This window comes from Pelophylax lessonae (assembly GCF_965119305.1).
Source record: "Pelophylax lessonae genome assembly, chromosome: 3".
In the NCBI taxonomy this organism is placed as follows: Eukaryota; Metazoa; Chordata; class Amphibia; order Anura; family Ranidae; genus Pelophylax; species Pelophylax lessonae.
Window position 1 is genome coordinate 321,189,288 of NC_138770.1, and position 24,388 is coordinate 321,213,675.

Here is a 24,388-nt window from a genome sequence, read left to right on the forward strand (position 1 = left end):
CAGCCATAATAGATTTATTGTTTTTTAATGAAATATATATTGTTCTTGGAATGGTAGTCATCTCTTAAAGCATGATAAGATGTTAAAATATCATTGCATTAGAAAAAAGAAAACTAAACTAGAACCTGAAAAAATTGCCAAATACAATACAAATACATGTTTGCTTACATTAGCATGCTCATTGTAAATATACATATCCAAAATGCTTTAGTACCGTGAGTACAGTTGTGTACATGCTTAGTTATTCTTACTTGCGTGATTGCATTATCCTTCTCTTACTATGTGAATACACAGAAACAGAGCTTCCATATTGTATTGCTTTATTGATTCTCAATATAGCATATACATTACATAATTGTTTATATGGCTTCAATCATTGATTGTTGTCTTTTTACTTCTGAAAAATGTAAAACTGAATGAATCTACAACATATATACAATGAAGGCTTCCAAACAGACTGTAATGTGACTCTTTATTTTTTTTAATGTCATTTTGTATTAAAGGTTGATAGGAGACAGTTAGCAGTCTTGCAGTGCATCATATGTACTATAATTATATTAGAAGCAAATTGGACAACTCTGTGTTCTGTCAAAATGCCTATGAAGATAGCTTAGTCAACATTTACTTTGCAAAGTAAACATACATATTAGTAAGTTAAAAGCCCCGTACTCCATTAGTAAATCAACCGCTATATTTTAGTATCTCAATAATTTGCAGTATTCTGTCACATAGTTGAAAGTAAGTTGATTCCTTCCAAAATCAGGCTAAAAAAACAAAAAAAAAAGCTGCAAACCTTCACTTAATAAGTTGAATGAATGTTTACCTTGATTATCCAATTGTGTGAAAAGTAAATTCCTGTTTACTAGTTTCATCCACATGTGCCTTTTATATGATCGGATATTTGAGGTAAATATTTGCTGAATTTATAGAGTGAAATTTATCAACTTATTTTAGTAAATTGCTTTGATTGTCTAACCAGGGTCTTCTACATAGGTGCTTAGGGCAGTCTTGCGCCTTGTTGCTCCTTACATAATAACTGTCTGCCACTATTTTTTATATATAAAAAAAAAAATTCTGAGTTTGTTACCGTTGGGTATTTTGGACCATGCTGCGTATAATGCATTTCTAAATTGGCAGTCCAATACCTGCTCACCAGTTACTTCAGTTACTCTAGTAGTGTAAGCTATGTCATTCAGAGTGCATTTATGATGGATAACCCAAGACTGATGAAGACCTATCTCTACCATTAGTTTGTGAACTTGTTTCATTATGTCAGCAGGGTTTGTCACTATTACAGGCACGTGTCATGTGTGAAAGCCTCACTGAGGTTGTCAGGAGAGGATCAAAGAAACAGTTCTTAGAAAAGTCATTCTTGCTTTGAATGATTAATTGCCTACTGGAGCTGCCAGTTCTCTCTCTAATATATATGAGCCAGCTCTTCAGACACATGTCCTAGAGTTGCTCAGCTGGAAGCTAACTGAAGAACACTATGACTGATTATACTTAGAAAACCACTAAATCTCGTCAGCCTAGCTGGCTCCTTTTTACTGCTCACAGCAATGTAATTCCCTGTAATTCTGCCACCAGTCAGGCAGCCTGACTGAATAAACACTGCCATACTGAAGAACATGTTTATCACTAGCTCTCAATGAAACTTCTGACTGAGGAGGCTAATGAAAAGGCTTTGAGAGTTGCTTTCTCTACACTGCTCATCATAAGGGACTAGAGCAGGTGGCTTATTCCATCTGTTGATGTTGTCCAGGGGGGATTTCTCTAAATATAAATGCAGCCTTAGACAACCACCATCATCTTGTGAATGATGGTAATTAATGCAAGATGGGATCGCCAGTTATTTTTGTGTTGTGAGATCAGAAAGTTTTATTATATTGCACATGGCTAGCAAAAAATATTCTAGATTGCTTGTATATAGGTCCATAGGCCTACAGAGTTCTTAACTTACTTTGTAAGCAAAAGGTTGTATTGAGCTAAATTGTCCAATATACATGGGCTGTCAGCAAAGCATTAATTTCATGCTGACTGAACCATTGCCTTCAACCTTCAACCTCTGGCCTATATCAGACACTGCTTCCCTTCTATTTTTTATGGTGTCTATGTAGTAATCAATTGAATTACTGCATTTTTTGCATGCAACATGTGTTAAGAAAACAGGCTGTTGTCTATAAGGTGCCTTTAAATTGATGTCTTTTGATGGCAAACCTCTGACTAGTTGTCATGTTGGGGTTATTTATTGGGTTACTTTCCAAAAATTCAGTGATGTCAAGATACACATGCATGATCCAGCTGTCAAATTAATTCTAAGGCTCGATTCACACTGGGGTGACTTGACAGGCAACTTAGTCACTTGACAAGTCCCTCTCCATTCAGTGCAATGAAACCGTTCTTATCGGATCGACTCAAGTCGCTCCAAATTCGAAAAAGGTTCCTGCACTATATGGGGGCGACTTTGGAGCGGTTTGCATTGACTTCTATGAAAGAAGTTGTTTGCAAGCCACGCTGAAAGATCAAATAAGCATGTTCACTTTGGGAGAACCTCCATTCCTATGCCTAAAGGGAACAGAGTGTGAACACTCTACAGGCATCTCTGGAGCCTTACAGGAAAACAAAAGAACTCAGCCACAAAAAAATTAAAAATCTAAACTGGTGGATTACCTCTAAACTGAAAAAGGCCCTGCAGCAAATGTTTGATTTTAATAGGAATTTCTGTAAAGACCATGTATAGTCTTGCCAATGTTTTTTATTTAGATATACATAGAAAATACTGGGCTTTTTTTCAGCTGGAACTTGGTGGAACTCCGTTCCACCACCTCTGGCTCAGGCCCTCTGCTCACTGCTCACCAACCAGCCCAGCTTCTGGGTTTAGAAGTCCAGCTTCTGGGTTTACAAGTGACAGCTTGTCTCCCAATGACTCTCACAGATACGATCTCCTGAGCAGTTCTTACTGAGTGCAGGATGGGGACAAGTGGGATGCAGGTGCCGTGCAGACGCCGACATCCCCACTGGATAATCTCCCTGCAAGTGAGATAGTCGGAGCCACCTACAGTGTGGTCGTGGTTGAGTTCCTGCACCTATTTTCTGAGAAAATACAGCCCTGGAAAAACCACATTGCTGTGTGTGAATAATATTTTGTGTAACAACTTATTTCTGTGTACAGAATGTAGTTGAATGTGTACATGGTACATCAATATTGGCTTATGACATGTGCAGGCTTTGTTTTGCAGTGCTTTATAGTGGCTGTGTTGTACTGCTCCTTCTCACAATGCAAGTCTGTGTGTTGTCTGGCTCCTTGAAAGCTATGCAATTCTATGTGACTGATTTCTAATTTTAACAGCTGCAAAGAAGAAAGAGTGATTGTAGGGTCTTATCTACCAATAGAAGCTGCAAATCTACAAATCTCTATATTTACTGCCAAAATGCCTTATGGAAAAACAAGCATGTATAAATGCACTATATGTACCCTTCAAATAGTATTATATTTATTGTTGATGTCAAAAAGTTATGAGATGAGAGTAACCAGCCTAAATACTGCAACATTTCCACATATTTTCCTTACCTGCTCTGCTCAAGAGATAAGTCTGCAATAAGACATGTAAGCCTTTTAAAAATGCATTACCGATTTTTTAAATTGTAAACTGGCAGTTTTAACTATGTACCTGTTTTCACATGTAAATGCTAAAATTGACATTTTTGTTTCCTTTTTTTTTAGAATCTCAGTGTACACTGTGTGGTGAACCTGAAGGTGAGTGGCATTACTTTATTGTGGTTATTTTTGTGGTGTACATTTGAGTAATCTGTTTATAGACATAAAAGCCGAGGCACTGTTTGAATGCACAATTGAATTAGAATGAGTAGCACAGAACATGCTTTAGGCTGTAGCTCATTTTAATGCAATACCGCTAGACACACCGTAAAGCCATCTATGTAACTGATTCATATAGTGCTTGAGTGTTTTTCTGTTGCAAAAATAAAATTAAAAGTAAATTAATTGTGACTCCTGTGTTCTTTAAGAAAACCTCCAGTTAATGGTTATAACAGATTTTCTTCAATTTCATTTTTTTTGTTTTTGCATTTTTCTTTACTGTCTCAAAATGACAGTCATTTACTAGTTTCATTTTATTGATCTCTATGTGGCTGGGAGAACAGCATCTGGTCATCTGAAAACTCCCAAGGGTGAACTTCACATACAGATGTGACCCCCAAAAGAATTATCATAAGACTATAAAGATATTTGATATGTCTGGTGTAGCTAGTAACAGACAAATATTAGTAACTCTATCTTCTTTTACTCTGTAGCACACCGGAAGCCACAGGGTTGCAAGTTCCAAAGCTGAAAAACCTTTTATCTCTTAAAGTATTAAGATGGCCATACACTGAAAAAAACTGATCCCTCCTTCCACGCTGTACAGAGCAAATGAACAGATCTTCTGCCGCATCTATTATATATTGACAGTCGGTTCGCTGGCTGTCAAAAAACACGAAGAATGACTGCATCTGACTGGATGTAGCTGCTGTTCAGCCAACAATTTTCTAGCTGGCTCTTTCGATTTTTCAATCGAGGTATGCTGGATGGGAGGCCACCCACTGAGCAAATTTTGACTGGTTCCTCAGGAACCAACCAACATGTGTACAGTGTATGGCCAGCTTTACTCAACTTTTTGTTAAGAAATTATTCTCCCTGGGTGATCTCTGTATATTGTAAGAACTTTCAAGAACTTTGTTGCAGATTCTTACCTTTTTCTGTCCTGTACACCAACTGTGTACAAAATGCCTCCAGGTTACAATATTGCATTGTTTTTTTTAAGAAGCTTTAGAAAGTTATATCATTATTGCTACAGCAAAAATAAAAAATGACTTTTTTATTGTTTTTGATGCAATAGGGAAGGATTAAAACCACCCCACTCCGCCACCCTCCCACAAACCCTCCCCCCCTCCTGTATGGGCATCCATCACCCCACACACATTTCTTCTCCCCAACTAACCCTGCCCCCCCTCCAGGGAGAAGAAAGGTGTGGTGGATGCCCATGCAGGGGAGAGGGAAGGTTTTGTGAAAGGTGGCAGAGTGGGGTGGTCTTTCTGGGCATGTGGTGGGAGAGGGGTGGGAGAGTATAGGGTGGGTCTGGGTTTGGGAGGGAATATACCCTGAGTGGTAAAAGATGTTTGGGGGTATACACCTTGCCAATTTTGTGTTTTTTAGATTAAATATGTCCAATAAATTGAATATTTTTCCAACTTGGTAGCCTGTGTAGATGCATTTGTTCCTTTTTAGTGTTTTTTTTGTATGGTAGAAATTTGGAAGCATCTCCCCTTATCAGGGATTAGGCACCACTTGGAATACCACTCCCAAGATTCATATGCATATGGGTGTTTTACAAGGATTAAAACCTCTCGGTTTATTTTTTGTTGTATGTGTCTGATTGGCAAGATTTCTCCCCTCTTTCTGTACCTAATATGCAACAGAAAGTTAGAATAATTCCATTTTTAGATGGTTGTGGCCAGATCAAGTGTCCCCTTTGGAATATTTCCCCTCTAATCCTTTTCTTGTGAAAATTGTAATATGAGTGATCCCCATACTGGGACAAAGCCAGCAAATAAAACTTGACAGGAATCTAATCCTACTCTATCCTAAACAAAACAAATGTAAAGCAGTTGGAAAGCTCTGGCTCCTTCCTCACGGGTTTTGATTGACAGAAGCAGGAGCCAATGGCTTCTGCTGATGCCTAGTTTCCTGTGTAAAGAGAGAAAGGGGAGCTAGGCATAGCTCTGGTTAGAGATTGGGATTACGTAAGTGTTTAAGGGGGGGCTGGAGGGAGCAAGTTTTGAAAGTTTTTAACCCTAATGCAGAGAATGCATTAAGGTAAAAAAAAAAAAAAAAAAAAAAACTGTTGCCTTTTTAACCACTTTAAGAATCCCACCATGAAAACCTCCAAATCCGAGAAGTTTGCCAATCTCCATTCACAAAATGCACCTTACTATTTACACCATATTCCACAATGCAAATAAGTGAAAACTTCAACAGGGACACTGAATCCCTATAAAATATACAACTAGAACTAGATGACTTCTTGGTATATGGACTAATAATGACATGGCTACATTAGGAAAGATAAAGTTGCCATAATCATCTGAAATATGTGATCAGAACAGGCCAGCATGCCTAACTTTAGTCCATGCATGCTGTGATTTCTGCCCAATGTCTTTACTATCAATAGGCCTACTACTACATAGAAAATAAATGAACCCTATACATAGTCATTTTAACACTTTCCAATTCCACTTTCCATTTCCAATTTCCAAAGGGACAAACTCCCTAATGTATACTGTTTTCGTATGGTTTTCGTATGGGAAAAATCAAATACGAAAAACTGCGCATGATCAGGAACAACAAAAAAAGCCTTTGCATTTGATAATTTTTGTACAATTAGTACCATCCTTGGTTTTCGACCTGCTGTGAAACATTGAGGAAAACTGGTGGACATTCATCCAAATTTCTTATGGTGTGTACTTGGCTTAAGGCTGATGCAGGTCTTTGAACAGATTATACTGCTTAACCACAGTCTAACAGATTTGGCTGTACGATCTGCCAGGGGGGCCTGGATCTTAAGACTGGCTGAGTAGAATTACAAATCTTTTCTAAGGTAAATATTTCTCATCTCATCAATATTATATCATCTCAGGTATTTTGAGTGCCTAGAGTTCAGCTTTTAAATGTTGATAGATAGCCTTTTTATTAAAAGGCAATTTTAACATTTACTATGCAATTTCTTGTCTTTACATTTGTTTTCTATAGTTTATAATCCTTTCAGACATAAAGAAGTCTACCTTTCTAAATTAAAATTGTAATTACATTTGTTGTAGTAGCGAGAACTCCCTCCTTAGTATATCTGAATGGCCATATGATAGATGTAGATTAGCATCCAGCTGATATGGATCTTCTAGGTTTGTGCAAAATTTAACTGGCACAAACATTGGGTGCACTGTTTTCTTTTTCTTTTTTGCCCTTGTTTTGAACATGTATAGTATATTCAGCTACATTTGGAATATGGGGCCAGGGGAGGTTGTACATTTTTAATGTATTTAATTAACAATAATTGCATGCGCACTGCTGCATCAGTACTATAAACTGTATGTAGAGAGCTGGAAAAATGTACAGGCTGACGTGCCATAAATCCAGCTTGCATGAAGAGTGAAAGAATGTGTCAGTGAATTTCAGTTTTTTGTAAAGGAGGTTGCCCTTCAGTGCTATTAAACATTGGCCAAACTACAGATCCATATGTCATTTAAGTAAGAAACATAGGAAAAGGACAGCAAAAAAAAAAAACAGAGTGATCCATTGAATCTGCCATTTTTTTCTTTTTGATGAAATGTCTTCTCAGCTCAGTACAAACAGATTTAATTATGGCAAATGCAGATTCCTAGCCCCCCACCCCCATTACAAAGAGAACTAAGTAGAGAATTTCATTGCTGAAAGTTTCAAAAGAGAACATCTAAAAAGGTAAGTCATTTACGCCCTGGAGTAACAGTTCGCCCTGAGCTAATTCAACAGAATTCAAAACGTTGTGCTAATTTCTCATTGCCTTGCTTTGTTGAGAATATCTTTTTCTAATGGCAAGTTTTCTGCCTGATCCTTTTCTTTTTTTCCCTTCCTTTGTTTTTGGGCCATTTGTAACATCTATGAGGAATTCAATTGTCTCTGTTTTTGAAGATTCCCCCTCCAAATCTCTCGAGAACAAGGAACTGTTCGCTTGTTTCTTACATTTTTGTTTTAAAATCAATTAGGCATATTTCTGATGTTAGAACCACGCCATTTTCACAAATAGATCTTACTGTTCTTATAATTGTTACCACCTTTCAAGTATTCTGACCATTTGTATCCATAATAGAGGATTGCAAGGTGCTGAGGACATGTTTAAGCCTCTCATTCAGCTCACCAGGTTACTACATCTAACACAAGTTTCCATCAATCGTGGAATGGAGAGCTGATAACAAGCATTCCTCCTGGCTCATAATCATTTTCATAAGTTCAGTTGAACACGTTTTGTTTCATTCATAGTAGGAAGGTTTTTTTTTCCATGCCCCTAGGAGTTATACTATCATCAATATACAGTATATTTTCAATATATACTTTTTAGATTAGTGAGATTCAACCATAATATATTCAACCATAATAATATTATGCAAATAGAAAATCTGACCTCTGATATGATATTATTAGAGGAATAATGAGTTTCAGAGAGTATAGTTCTACTGGAAAGGATTTCCATGCTCTCCTGACTACAAACAACAGGAGGATTCAGGAATAACTGATACCAGTTCCTTAAGATTATTTCAGGTCCATACTACTTTGGTGCCCAGGCCCGGACTGGGACAAAATATAGGCCCGGGCATTTTAGGCTGAGCAGCCCATTTTTTTTTTTTTTTTAAACAAAATGACCAACGATGAACAACTACCAGTTTCTCTATGTTTTTAAGTTATATTTAGCATGCACACCCATGCGATTAGATTCTGCAAATCACACTGCGTTTTGAAAACCGATTACGGGGTGTACCCTATATTTTCCATAGGCAAAGCTTTTAAAGATCATAGAGGTCATCAGTTCAGAGTTAACCATGAATAATAATCCTATAATTATTGCTCTCATTCCAGTGTGCAGGGTGATATATTACACGTGTAGTAAAATCAAGGTTTTTGTTCACAGGCGCCCCCAAAATTTGTATGTAGTTTCGTATGGTGGTGGTGGGATAGGAATGATATCAGTAATGGTGGTAGGATAGGGAAGACATCAGTGGCAGTGGAGGTGGGGATAGGGATGACATCAGTGGCAGTGGGAATAGGAATGACATCAGTGGCAGTGGTGGTGGGGATAGGGGTGACATCAGTGGCAGTGGTGGTGGGAATAGGGGTGACATCAGTGGTGGTGGAGATAGGGGTGACATCAGTGGCAGTGGTGGTGGGGATAGGGGTTACATCAGTGGCAGTGGGAATAGGAGTGACATCAGTGGCAGTGGTGGGGATAGGGGTGACATCAGTGGCGGTGGTGGTGGGGATAGCGTTGACATCAGTGGTGGTTGGGATAGAGATAACATCAGTGACGGTGTTGAGAATAGGGATGACATCAGTGGGAATGATGAGGATAGGGTTGACATCAGTGGGAGTAGTGGTAAGGATAGGGATAACATCAGTGGCAGTGGTGGTGTGGATAGGAATGACAATGTTCACTGCCACTGATATCATCCCTATCCTCACCACCATTGCCACTGATGTCATCCCTATCCCTGGGCTAGCCCAGTGCTTAGGAGTGGGGAGTGGCGGGGAGTCGAGGGGACATACCCGGGCGGCCAGATGCGGTAATGCGGCCCTCTCCGCGGAATCGGCCGTGGAGAGGCCAGCAGCGGCAAACGGCATTGGAGGGACACACACATTAGTGACACATCATGCGCCCGGAGCGGAGGCCTCGGCCCACAGAGCATATGCCGGTCTGCCCTATGGCCAGTCCAGGCCTGTTGGTGCCCATTTAGGAGTGTTGACAAATTCATTTACACTTCCCCTTCCTCATGTTTTTACCTTTTTTCTTTACTTTTCTTTTTTCTCTTTCTTTATTCTTTTCCCACTCCTTTCCCCTAACTGCATTCTGCACACTTAGACCCCCTTTAACCTTTACACCCACCTTGGCAAGGTTGATTCGGTTGGAGGCTTGGATATTTAATCATAACTACCTGCTGAAGAAAAAGAACGCATGAGACAGCAGCGCAAGCAACATAAGAGAACACCAACTATTTCCTATATTCCTGTTTAGTGATAAATATATTGAGCATTGAATACGTTTTGCTACGGATATACATTAAGGTTAACAAGGTGCATAGTCTGAGCAGTCAGTATATGTCTCTTTATATGTCTCCTTGAGGCTAAACCCTCACAGCAGCTATAAAAGACCCCCATTTAATCTAGCTAAATTATTTTTAAATAGTACCTTAATCTGTCTTTGTACTAGCCTCCTGCATATAAGAAATCAAAGGAAAGAGAGGGGCAGCACTGTAAGTCAAAAAGGTTTTACTGCACTGCAGAGTATATAACAAATGCATCTGGCTGATTAGAGGGGAGAACAAAACATTCACCATTGAGCTTATTTTCCTTCACTATAAAGCCCAGCCATGCTACATTCCTTTACCTCCAGTGAGAAAAACAAAAGGTCAAGGCTTGCATGGTGTACAGCAGGATAGACAATTGCACCAGATAAAACTAGGTGCTTTTCAGCTATTTATTTAGTTAGCCTGCACTTATGCCATTTAGATGGTCATAAAAAGGGGTGCAAACAGATCTTTATATGATAGTATTTTTTGGGGCCTATTCAAACAATTCTGCTTTGATCCATACCATTTAACCAAAACAGTTCAATTTCAATAGTATATTACACTTTTCAAGTGAATTAAGGGCCAGCCAGGGAGATATTTACATGTCCTTTATGATCATTCTGTAGAATAACAACCACAACACTACCTGCCTGGAGTTTGTATGTTCTCCCTGTACCTGTGAGGGTTGTCTTCTGGTAATCCTCTAACACTTCAAAGACATGCTATTAGGTTAAATGCCACCTGTCCAAATTGCCCCAAGTATGTGTATGTAGGAATGTGAGTTAGAAACCTTAGATTGTAAGCTCCTTGTGGTCAGGGACTCATGTGAATGTATAATACATATGTAAAGCGCTGTGCAAATTGACGGCGATATATAAGTACCTGTAATAATAATCTTAAAGGAAGTTTTTGCTGAGAGAAATGTATAGCCTACCATTTCTTTCCCCTGAATATGAAAATTTTATAAGGCAGGTAAGAAATTCTGGCTTTTTTCTGTTTTATTTTCTTGCATACTTGTTCTGGGTCAGTAACTCAAAAGATTTTGAAGCCATGGGGACAGCATAAGAGCAAGGCAACTATAAAATTTTAAAAAGAGGTCAGCAGTGGCAGCACCATCATTCCTCTTTTGACAGGTTTGTTTAAAGGAAAATTATTTTAATGTGTATGCCCATTAGGAACTGGAGTCTTACGTATAGTCCATGATACTGCAATGTAGTGTAGACCTTTGAGGACAACTCAAAGGTTGTTATGTGCAGCACAGACAAATTAAAAACTGAAACAACCCTACCATAACAATTGTTGAGTGAGGTCAATTACTGTTTATCATACTATTTAGGTAATGTTAATATTAGTAACTTTTTTTCTATATGTATGGAGGTGAAATAGGGGCCACATACTGTACTTATTAGATGAGGATCAGTTCATTTCTTTCAGCTTCACTACCCCATTAATAATAATGTCTACTGGGGGGAAATATAAATGAGACAGGTTTAAACGGATGACATGATGTTAGATAGAGTGGAGTAGGTTAGTTTGGAAGTGTTTCTCTGAGGTTTCCTGTCATCCTGTAACAAAGGTCACATCTTCTTAATGGCCTGCAGACATCCTCTAAGTGAGAGGTGTCAATGCACTGTTGGAGTGAGAACACAGCTTTTACTGACCCACTTAGTTCATATCAGCTGAGAATACTTTGCTGTTATCCTTGAATTTTTTTTAACTCTGTCATAAATTTAAAAGACCTGTAAGTAGCACAGAATATACTCATTTGTTTGTAGAGGATAATGGTGGATCCCTTTCACCAATTTAATAAGGGTGGAAAACAGGTCACATTTTTTTGTGCTATGTTTGACCTACACCTTGTTGTATATATTTGTTTATGATATAGTATTATCTGAGTGTTCTATGGTCAAGCTGCTGTAATTATATGGGAAATTAGTAATATGATAGATTTAGCTGCACTGCGCTTTGAAGACCTTGGGCAATTATGCTTAGAATTTGTCTCGCCATAATTATAATCAGTTAATGCTGGATTGTTTTGTACACTGTCTGTGGAGCTGATATTTATCTAATAAAATTCCCCAAACATTTATCTAGTAATGACACATGAAACATGAAACATCTTTGGACATGACTAACATTTAATAGCATATGAAAAGAACAAATGACCTTTTTTGTCATGACTATAAAATAACCAATGTCTACACCTCCTCCACCTTTACTTCAGTTCAATTATTGCTCATGCTGAACAGGAATCTTTTCTTTTGAAGTATTTTGCACTAAAAAGAATAACTGCTCTCTTTTAAAATTAAATTTAAATCTTCTAATATTTGTATGTTAAGCATGTGAAAAACAAGAAATTGACAGGCACTTATGTATTTGGTAACTGCCATGGTCATGGTTAAATACCATTTACTCTTAAATAATGTCAAACATGTCTTCAAAGCGACCCTTTCACCAATCTCCAAATTGAAAAAAAGGACACTGTAGTGACCCAGAGATCGGATGAAGGAGTTAGTAAGTTATGCAGAGTATGTAGAAGAGTGACACACTTGCAAGTGTTGGTTTCTCAGCAACCTTCATTGGACAGTTCTTTACTGGAGGGCTGCACGGTGTTAAGTATTGTACAGGACCCTGGGAATATGTCCTGGATGGCAGGTATATTTCTGCGGTATTTGAGTTGTAGTCCCTTTAAGGGGGAGCAGTTTGAAGAGATCGTGGACTACTTGGAGTGAGGAATTCCGGAGTAGTCTGGCTGAAGAGGAGATTACTGTTTTTTTTAGTACTCTTTGGATTGCTAAATCCTTATTAGGGACCTGGAATTGTGGAGGTTCAAAGAATTTTGGGTGGCAAAAACCTCCAAACCCTGATTACATTGACTCTGGCCCTGAAGAGGTTAAGCTACATGCAAGTTGTGAGCATGTGTAAACTCTGGCAACTGAGGCATTTGTGGCACCCTGAGACAACTGGGAACCCTAAACCGATTCTGGGGGTGAGCAGGTTGTATGGTTTTCTTGATACCAGGCCTTTTTTGTTTTCTTTACTTTTGCTGAAGAAAGTTCTTTACTTTGCCTGTTTTGGAGAGAACTTTTTCCAGTGGCTTGTTGGTGATTATTAGCCCTCCATTAGAAGGTATTTACTAATTTCTTTCTTTAATATTTATTTTAATTTAAAGATCGGCAAGGGGGGTCTCTTTGTATTAAAAAAAGGAAAGATTCAATTTTATTCATAAAAGCTTGTTCTACTATATCAGCAGCTGACCTAAAAGTGTAATTTACAGGGCAGCTTCAAAGTTGTGCAGCTAGGCAATTTGTGTTGAGGAAATGGAGCACAGAATGGCAGATTTATGAAATCTAGAGAAAACACATGGAACGTAAATTGTTACCTATAGAAAAGCCACTCTCTGGGTATTAGCTACACATTTATTGGAATTTCATTTGCTCCAGTTTTTTTTTTTCCTTCAAATTATCCTTGGTGAAAACAGCAGCTAATTACTTTCCTTGGTGACCAAGTTATCATTAACAGTGATTTTAACGTAAGGCAAACACATCCATATGGTAACCACAGGGGGAAAACACAGGCCTTTTTGTGTACGTAAATTTCCAAATGCGGAACAGTGGAAAAGCAGTGCATAGACATATGTTTGTGTGTGTGTGCGTGTAATTGTCCCTTATTTGAGGTTACATTTAGGACCATGACTAATTCGTGAATGTATTAGGAACCTGATTTGTATTTTCTATGGGGCAAAATGCCAGAATTACTGTACACCACTCTAGTTTCTCTGTTGAAATAAATGGAGAATTCAGGTGTAATTGCCTGACTTCTGTTTTTTTATAATGTTAAAAGTAGAGAGAATGGAGGTGGAGGAGTGAACAGTATGCAGCAGTACCGGTGGTAGAGAGCACTTCAGTAACACCTGGGCTTAACAAAATCAATTTCCACAAACACCAAATCTTCAGTATTCAGTGCTTATATCATGTTCATGTCAAATATCATATTTTTAGCTAATATAAGTATTTTTAATGGAGGAAGCCATTTGAAGAGTGAAGACGACTTCTTACATTTACTAAATATTGTGTAGATGTTATCTACAACATCCCTGAAAAAATCCTTTCCTACAAATGCGTACTTACTCTATAGATACACATTTTATCTACAGTATAAGGTGTGTGTACTTTAAGAAGCAGTGTCACCTAGAATTGATTTCTTGATTTGGGAAGGGGGATAAGGTAGGGTTCAATATACCCAATCACTTTCCTTCTAGTGGATTCTAGAACTCTGTGAGAGTGCGTGTTTCATTTTGTCCCTAACACACTACTGTTCAGGATCCTCTTCTTCCAGTTGTTGATGTAAAATCTTGTACACTTATGCTTTAAATGTGTCATTATGTGACGACTTTATACCACAAGGAACCTTGCTAAATATACTTCCTTGCTACTAGTTAGTATAGTTCTCTTAGGTCCTGTTGCCTTTTGTTCTGTGTACCGGTGCATACACCCCAATCATTGTAATAGCATGCGCCTATACACATCTAGATCCTGAGAGATCTTTACACAAAAGAGGTAGTTCAATCAGCAATACACATTTATTGAAAGGGTTACATAATATATAAATATATACAAATTACACACTAAACAGTATTTACAACACATGGTTAGTACAGATCTCCTGGCATATATGATATTTACAAATTACAGGCGGTCCCCGGGTTACGAACACAATAGGGACTGTAGGTTTGTTCTTAAGTCGAATTTGTTTGTAAGTCGGAACATATACTTTTTTAAGTGTAACTCCAGCCCAAAAAATTCATAAGGATACAGACAGCAGTACAAACCTTATTGTGGCTCTAACCCCACACCATACAGTACTGTACTAGCCAAAACTAAAAGGCTAAAAGAGACCCAGAAGGATAGTTACATTCAACATAGCTAGAAGTACAAGTACAATACAGTGGTCCTGCTCCCAATACAGAGTAATGTAATCTCACCAGTTTCCAGACAGTTCCACCAGCTTCTGCCTGTGCAGTGGGATGCTTCTGGGCAGTGTGGGGCAATCAGTACATGTAGTACATGCAGCGTGCATTGTGGCCGGCACTAAGATGGATGCTATCCAGCACAGGAGCGAGAAGAAGCCGGAAGAAGCCAGCAGTGACGTCACGCGGGCGCCACCACCGTTCGTAAGTAGGAGTCGTTCGTCACGCCCCCATTCGTAAGTAGGAGTCGTTCGTCACGGGGCCCCGTTCGTAAGTAGTAGTTGTTCGCAACTCGGATGTTCGTAAGTCGGGGACTGCCTGTATCCACAATAGCCATATTTACAATACCATGTACGTATTGAGCATGGAGTTAAGTTTCCTTTTCACTTCAGGCATGGTGCCTGCCGTGTGTATTCAAACACTAAAGAGAAAAAGCATGTATACATTCTAAGTGTGAGATATATAGTCTATATTTACCATCCCCAGTAGCTTCATCCTAGTCTGCTTGCAAAAGAAAGGTCCTCGCCCTCTTCCTATAATAATATAGATCTGGTTCAGCTGTCCTGCCCTTTTCCTCCCTCTGGGCATATCTCATTCAGGATTGGACAACTTCCTCCTCACCCTATATTGAGCATAACCCAGCCTCTCGTTAGCCCTCCTCTCTGGGGGGGATTAATCATGCTAGGTCTGCTGCTGGGCAAATTGCCTATCCCTGAACCGACGATCACCTTCATTGCATATCTAAAGACTGAGTCTTTGAATTAGAGGGTGAGATAAAGGAATGACCTGTCATGTACGATTGTCAATTATTTTCTGGCCCCGTAATGTCTGGGTAACAGAAACTTAAGTACAGGATGTACTATTCTGCATATCAGTTTGTTTTCTAGTGCAAATAGCAGGGCTGGCATTTCAAATGGACTTGTTAATCAACTTACTATTACCTGCAGACTGAAGTCACACAACTTCATATAATTGATAATCATATATCAACTAAATGTAAAATCAAAACTCAATATCTCATACATATATATTTACACCCATCTATATACAGTCACTAATGGGGATTTATACATAGCTCCTCATCATCACAACACAGTAATGGAGATTACACATAAACTCATAAGGCAACATTCATCTGCTTTTTAGAAAAATCACCTTTTGTGTAAGTGAACTCAGTTTTTTGTATATTGAATTTTGTTTTTTATTGTGGGGCTTCTAACTTTATGGCTAGGCACATCTTTTATTTTTGGATCTTTTGGTGTATATTAAGCTGACTATACATTTGACAAGGTTTAACATGATTTTTTTCTGTATAAAATCTCTGGTTGTCACCATAACTAGTGTCCCAAATGGAAGATTTCTCCTCTATGTCTGTTTTGGTGACAACCCCAAATTTTGGATTTTCTTTCACTCTCGGTCATAATGGATAACAGAACAAATAGAGAGGGTGAATTTCCCTAACGGGGAAACAGACATCAATAAAGTCTGGCAGGTATTCTAACCCCTCTCCACTCTATCCAAAACTTTTAAAAAATGTTGCCTTTAGTTATTCTTTAAAGAATAACTTCACTTTTGTTGGGAAAAAAAATGGGTGATCTATGTACATTGCAAGTATTTTAACAAACTTTGTTGCTGAGTCCTACCTTTTGTTATTCTGAAGAAATCCCTGTGTGTTTCTCTTTGTCCATGTGGTAAGTGAATCTAATGGGAGTGGTTTCATAATTAACAATCACCTGCAAGGCACTAATGAGGAAAACTGCAGGGTCTGCATCACTTTAGACATGATTTCATATTGGGAGTATCTCACCAAAAATTACATTTTTGTTGCAGAGGATGCCTGAAATCTGACTTGTATCTTAGTGTAGACTTATGGGAAGATCAGTGAGCCAATTACACGCATGTACAGAACACCTCCAGGTAGCCATTATGCATTACATTACATTACAGAAAAGTACAGAGCTGGAGATTGAAGAGGAGCTTTTAAAATAACATTTAATTACAATATGACTTGAGTCGCAATTGTATATGCTATATTATTTGTTTTATAATTGCTATTTTTTCCCACAAAAGTGGAGTTACCCTTTAAATATCGAGATGGGGTATTAGATTGGCTTGTCCTTATATAATTACTTACAACTGGCAAAGAAATGCAGTAATGCACGCTGTGAGAGGTTGTAACGCTCCTGCGTTTTCTGAAACAAGATGGATTTGCAGCTGCAGAAAAACTCCACTCAGTAGTCATGTAGAGATACATTGAAATACCAATTCCAACTCCCAAGACTCATCACTGTGGTCTGTCTGATTCAGCATACAAATATACACACTCAATAAGATGTTCCTGGAGTGATAGATGTATATAGCAGTATAGTGGTGATGAGTTGAAGAGACAGGTATGAACAGTGACAAATAGGTGAACAGCACTTGAGAGAAATGTTCATGAGAGTATAGATGGTAACAGGTAGGATGCAGATAGGTTAGCAATCATGTATGGTAGTAGGTGGTAGGACAGCAGATGACATACAGGAGAGACTAACCCAGTGCAAGGATAGATGTTAGTAGGCTCAAGAGCTAGCAATCTAAAACAATAGTGCAGATGATAGTTACAGTCCTTAATATGCAGAGCTAGATAGTGTAAGCTTAGTAGGAAGGTTATGGAGGATTCCCCTGCGGGGTACTTATCACTAATAGCAAGCAGTAGTAGAGAGGTTCGGTATGAGCGAGTGATCCGGTAGCGGGATACAGGGATCAGCAGCGAGGTTCCGACAGCGAGGTACGCTTGTGAGCATATGAGCTTCAAGGCAGGTTGAACGAACATGTGAGTGAGAACGCCGGCGGTTGAAATAGCCGCTCTGCGGCGCTCAGTGATGACAGCATCGGTCTTAAAGGTGTATGCGCACCTACCAGAAGAGAATGGTGGGACGCATACACTGAATAGGAAAGTGGAATAAGGGTACCAGAGGTACCAGAACATTACAGAGGTTATCTGTTCTCTAGGAGGCTCTTTGGAATTGAATTTGGGATTTACCATACAAGTACTATTTCCTCATTTGTAGGTGAAGGAATGTTTGTGAAAATCCAGCGGCTAATTCTAAGACTTCGAACAGTCTTTCTTTTTCAGTGTGTTTTAGAGGTAGAGTAGTCCTCACAATTATTGCTTTAGGCCCACCATACAATTTAATCCTGCCAATTCCATCAAAAACAAATCAATCCAGTGGTTCATTTGAAAACCTAAAACATGCTTTCTCTGTCATTTTATTGTAGATTTGAGATAATCCTCCCTACTTGGGCTTTAGACCAAGCATTAATTTGAATCCTGCTTATTCTACCCAAAGCAAAAAAAAAAAAAAACAGTGGCTAATTCCAAGGATTTTAGCATAACTGACAATGTTTTATTCACACGTACATGTCTTGCTGTGACAGTAAAGCTTAAAATTATTTTTTTTATATTTCCTTGTATTTATCTTGAAATAGCATTGCTCAAACCCAGATACTTTTGTTTTGCTAATTGGCAAATTCTCTATTATTACATCAATATATATTTTATAAATAATTACAGTGGATAATTATTCAACATAGCAGCTGACTCTCCAGATGGTATGCTAAAAAGTTAGAAAATGAAGAGGGAAAGAAAGCATTGTGAGTTAGTTCATGAAACTTCAAATATTCAAATGAATGCATTTCCTGCAATGCACCTAATTAATAAGTGCAAAATGCTTGTCAAGCTTTGCTGTATTGTGCCCCGTGTCTATATTTGGAAAAAAGCTTCACAGAGTCATATGAGCAAGATGTCTTGGCTTGCACATATACAGCTAGAGCATGCTGAATGATTTGATATAGAAGGTTTATGCTTATAGCTACCTGTTTTTTCTTTTCGCTTTCTCTGAATAATCTTTTTTTTCAATACTGTTTAATCATGTAAGTACCAGCCTATAATACCCCTTCATTACCAGGCCATTTTCAGTTTTCAGCTCTGTTATAGTCTGACCAAGAATTACTGCGTTATGCAACACTTTACTCAAATTAGCTTTTTTTAAACATTGTTTGAAGCAGATTTATTTTGATGGCATTTAATAACCACAGTTTTTTTTCTTTTACTATAAAAAGCAAAAAAGACCAACAATTTAAAAAAAAAAATTGTTTCCTATACTTTCTGTTAAAATAGAAATGCCACAATAGTACACTGATCTCATTCTTGTCCTAATTTTTGGGAAATGCAGAAATATGCCAGTACTGAGGCAGTTTTACATGGAGCTTAAGAACGGTGCACTAGAAAAAGGAGGAAGTGAAGGGGTTAATGTATTGGTCACATACAATGAGAGGATGGAGGTGCATGTGTTAATGTTCAGATGGGTGGGAAAAGGGAGGCGAGTGGTTAATTTACTGGTCACTAGACACAGTATTTGATATAGTATGCGTAAGAGAGGGGGGGGGGCAGTAAAGGGTTAAAAAAATGCAACTGCAGCTGCTGATCTGCTCACTCTGTGCCCATTCATACACATTTAATCTCTCTCCTTCCCCTGTTGTAAGGAGAGGGAAAGGGATCAGTACCCTCTCTCTCTCCCTGTCACCCCATCTCTACTGTATCTCTCTCTCTGTCACCCCCTCTCTCTCTCTCCCTCCATGTCACCCCCTCTCTCTCTCTCTCCCTCCATGTCACCCCCTCTCTCTCTCTTCCTCCGTGTCACCCCCTCTCTCTCTCTCCGTGTCACCCCCCTCTCTCCCTCCGTGTCACCCACCCTCTCTCTCTCCGTGTCACCCCCCTCTCTCCATGTCACCCCCTCTCTCCGTGTCACCCCCCTCTCTCTGTGTCACCCCCTTCTCTCCCTCTCTCTGTGTCACCCCCCTCTCTCCCTCTCTCTGTGTCACCCCCCTCTCTCCCTCTCTCTGTGTCACCCCACTCTCTCCCTCTCTCCATGTCATCTCCCTCTCCCTCTCTCCATGTTATCTCCCTCTTTCCGTGTCAGCCCCCTTTCCCTCGCTCCGTGTCAGCCCCCTTTCCCCCTCTCCATGTCAGCCCCTTTGCCTCTCTCCCTGTCACCCCCTTTGCCTTTCTCCCTGTCAGCTCCCTCTCTCTCCCTGTCACCCCCTTTGCCTCTCTCGTGTCAGCCCCCTCTCTCTCCCTGTCACCCCCTTTGCCTCTCTCCCCATGTCAGCCCCCTCTCTCTCCCTGACACCCCTATCTTTCTCCCTGTCACCCCCTCTCTCTGTCAACCCCCCCTTGTCTCTTTCTGTCAAACCCCCTCTCTCTCTGTTGAACCCTCTCTCTCTCTGTTTTTGATGTTTATATTTATTTTTGTAACTTAATTCTGAATAAAACATTTAACAGTGTAATTTTATGATATATTTTACGAGGGCATGTTTAGGGGCGGAGCAGGGTAGAGTTGGGTGGGGCAACAAGTGGCAAGTAACTCTTAAGGCCTGGCTAGTAGCTCGGGACTTTTTACCTGACATGTATAGCACTTGTAACCTCTAGTTTATGGTTTGAATTTTGTATCCTATCTTTTTGCACTGTCCTGTTTCTTACTTCCATCTGTCTATATTGCACAGAACATATTTGAAATGTAAAATCATAAATTAAATTACATTATTAAATAAAGTAGAGATAATATATTCACTTCATACTGAACAAATGATGATTTTCTATGTGACTGTTATTGATAATACCACTTCATTTATTCATTTTACTTATTTTGTATTGGAGTCCTCAGATATGTGTATTGATAATATACAGTATTTACTGTATTTCTTTTTATCCTCTAAAACATCACCATATATTACAGTATATATTACTTTACCTACTTTTACAAATGGGTTTATGGTGTTTTTTAATTATTAAGTTATGTTGCATTATGTCTTTTAAAATAACAAAAGATGTTACTTATGCTGAGAGATATTGTACACACTATTGCTTTTACTGGTTATGTTCTTGTATCGATCCCCACAGTAACCAAAGCTTTGGGATTATGAGGATTGGAATCGCTAGTATCATTTATTATTTCAGTTGCTGCTGCAGTTGCAGAAAACAAAACACTACAAAAAACACATTCATTCTTTATCCCCCTATGGAACTATACACTAAAAGCAATATAAGAACGCTTGAAAATAATTCAGTTGAACAGTCGAAGAAGGACTTTTCAAGAAGATTATTCTTGCATTTTAGTAGAACTACAATGCAAGCATAGTAACAACCAAATAAAACCTGAAGGTGTGGGGCCCTATTTCATTTTCTGAACACTGAAATGCTCTAAAACAACTCTGATATTCATAAACTCTGGGCGCTTCATAGCTCAACACGGTGTTTTCCTATTTCTATTATATTAATAGAGAGAGTGTGCCGTTTTGGGAACAGAAAGGGTTGTGTCATCCAGTGTTTTGTAAGTCAGAATAAGGACATCATTAGGTATATTAAAGGTGGCAGAGACAAGGAGGCTGTGTCTTTTTGTATTAATTTGCTACACATTTTTTTCCATCATCAGTAGGAATAGCCATCTCATAAGCTTATTTGCACTTTATGAAAATATCCTGAACCAGGTTAAGACTAGAAAAAAAATTGAAATGGTATATGTAAAAAGAGGGGATGCTTACAGAGAGGTGTTACAGGTTGCAATGTTAGGTGTATTATGCAGCCGTGACCATGACTGGCTAGACCCCAAGCTTGCAGAGGTCAGGCCAGGAAGCAGGCAATACTTCTGTCCATTCAAGGAAGATGTATATTAGTAGTGTAATCCATATACAGGCAAGAGTCAGGGCAAGCTGCAAAGAGGCTGCTTTCTCTGTATATCATGAGAATCCTCTCATAAGCTTATTTTATTGAAATATTCTAAGATAGGTTATGACCTGTTCTGTTTAAAAGAGGTTATTCTAGTGTAATTACAGGCTGCAGTTATACAAATCTGGCCCTGTGGACAACAGACTGTGGCAGAAAATACTGTATATATTTTAATATACATTGAAATAGTGTGTAGAGAATGCATGACAGTATAAAGCATGACACCGTAAATTTATAATTCTACAATAATGCAAATGCATTTAGTTAATATATTTATTTAATTTAAGTTTCAAAGGAGCCTGGAAATAGAACAGAGAAGCACCAGAAGATAATATACTGAGGCAATGTTAAGAGGTAACAAATATTATCACCTGTATAAGTAGCTGAGAACAGAGGATGACAGCAAAAGCACTAGAAACAGGACAGCAAGGGAACCTTCTAGTGGTATTCTGTTGGTATTAAAACTTTTGCTGAATTAGAAGTCAGAAGGAACGCAGCAGGCTGATGCAGTTTAGGGCAGTGAAGGCAGGGGATAAAGGTATAGGTAGAGACATGGGGCATGCAAACAAACCATGGTGTCAAAAGGTTAAGTCTAGTGAGCTAGGAAAGAGGGTGAGAGCACCAAGAAGAACAGCAACAGCAATTAAACATGATCATGCATTTTTTTGTTACGCATACTACACAAATAAAGAAAACTTTAATTAAAATTAAAAATAGTCAGAAGTAAGATTAAGGTTAGATGTATTTATTTTTCTATATATTTCACATTGTCATCTCACACATGCTTTAAAAATGTTTTAATAGTCTGAAACATATGCCAGGTTGTTTTAGTGTATTCTGCTTAAACTAACCATGTTGCTAAAATGAAGTTCCCTAGGAAAGCTATATCTGTTTAAGAAGGGTGTAGATATCTACCTCTAATGGTGTCAACACCTCTACTGATGACCAAGGTAAACACTTTAATGAGTAATAAGAATGGGGTACCTCATCCTTACCATGAGGGGGGCAGGAGAATCCTGTCTATTATATTGTGGCTTGGCACTCCCATGGGGAACATGTACAGTATATTACAAAAGTGAGTACACCCCTCACATTTTTGTAAATATTTTATTATATCTTTTCATGTGATAACACTGAAGAAATGACACTTTGCTACAATGTAAAGTAGTGAGTGTACAGCTTGTATAACAGTGTAAATTTGCTGTCTCCTCAAAATAACTCAACACACAGCCATTATTGTCTAAACCACTAACAACAAAAGTGAGTACACCAGTAAAAATGTCCAAATTGGGCCCAAAGTGTCAATATTTTATGTGCCCACCATTATTTTCCAGCACTGCCTTAACCCTCTTGGGCATTAAGTTCACCAGAGCTTCACAGTTTGCCACTGGAGTCCTCTTCCACTCCTCCATGATGACATCACGGAGCTGGTGGATGTTAGAGACCTTGCGCTCCTCCACCTTCCGTTTGAGGATGCCCCATAGATGCTCAATAGGGTTTAGGTATGGAGAGATGCTTGGTCAGTCCATCACCTTTACCCTCAGCTTCTTTAGCAAGGCAGTGGTCATCTTGGAGGTGTGTTTGGGCTCATTATCATGTTGGAATACTGCCCTGCGGCCCAGTCTCCAAAGGGAGGGAATCGTGCTCTGCTTCAGTATGTCACAGTACATGTTGGCATTCATGGTTCCCTCAATGAACTAAAGCTCCCCAGTGCCGGCAGCACTCATGCAGCCCCAGGCCATGACACTCCCACCACCATGCTTGACTGTAGGTAAGACACACCTGTCTTTGTACTCCTCACCTAATTGCTGCCACACACACTTGACACCATCTGAACCAAATAAGGTTATCTTGGTCTAATCAGACCACAGGACATGATTCCAGTTATCAAAGTCCTTAGTCTGCTTGTCTTCAGAAAATGGTTTGCAGGCTTTTTTGTGCATCATCTTCAGAAGAGGCTTCCTTCCTCCTCCACTGCATCAAACCAATTTGATGCAGTGTGCCGTGTATGGTCTGAACATCGACAGGCTGACCCCCCACCCCTTCAACCTCTGCAGCAATGCTGGCAACACCCATACATCTATTTCACAAAGACAACATGTGAATATGATGCTGAGCACGTGCACTCAACTTCTTTGGTCCACCATGGTGAGGCCTGTTATGAGTGGAACCTCTCCTGGTAAAATGCAGTATGGTCTTGGCCACCATGCTGCAGCTCATTTTCAGGGTCTTGGGCAAATCTTCTTATAGCCTAGACCATCTTTTTGTAAAGCAACAATTCTTTTTTTCAGACCCCCAGAGAGTTCTTTGCCATGAGTTGCGATGTTGAACTTCCAGAGACCAGTATGAGAGAGTGAGAGTGATAACACCAACTTTAACACACCTGCTCCCCATTCACACCTGAGACCTTGTAACACTAAGAATCACATGACACCGGGGAGGGAAAATGGCTAATTGGGCATGGGTTGGAAAGGGATTCATTCTGCTCAGGTGGTAACATAGTTACATTATGCCTTCTAAAGGGAAAAAAACAGCGCTTAATGTGCAATAGATCTTAAGCATTGCATATAAGTAATGGTTGCCGGCTGTGTCCTTGGGTCAGTCCTGCTGTATCCTTGGGTCAATTTCTGGCAAGCCAGCTAGGAGCCACAGCTAAGCAGGTTGTTCCCAAGGCTCCACAGCTGGGTAGGCAGCTGCATGCTGACACACAAGTGACAGCTCAGACATAGAACCAGAAATTACTTCAACGGGGCATGGCACGCATTCGGAGCATGTGTGCTCCT

The 24,388-nt window shown here is 39.2% G+C and overlaps 1 protein-coding gene across 8 annotated transcripts in view; it reads left to right on the top strand.

Annotated features, from left to right (window-relative positions):
- DLGAP2 (DLG associated protein 2) overlaps positions 1 to 24,388 on the top strand; it is a 1,392,398-nt gene that overhangs the window by 856,454 nt on the left and 511,556 nt on the right. For all 8 annotated transcript variants that reach the window (XM_082249548.1, XM_082249549.1, XM_082249547.1 and 5 more), the window contains one exon: positions 3,725 to 3,757. In XM_082249548.1, the coding sequence (XP_082105674.1) occupies positions 3,725 to 3,757 (33 nt within the window). The remainder of the gene's footprint in view (positions 1 to 3,724; positions 3,758 to 24,388) is intronic.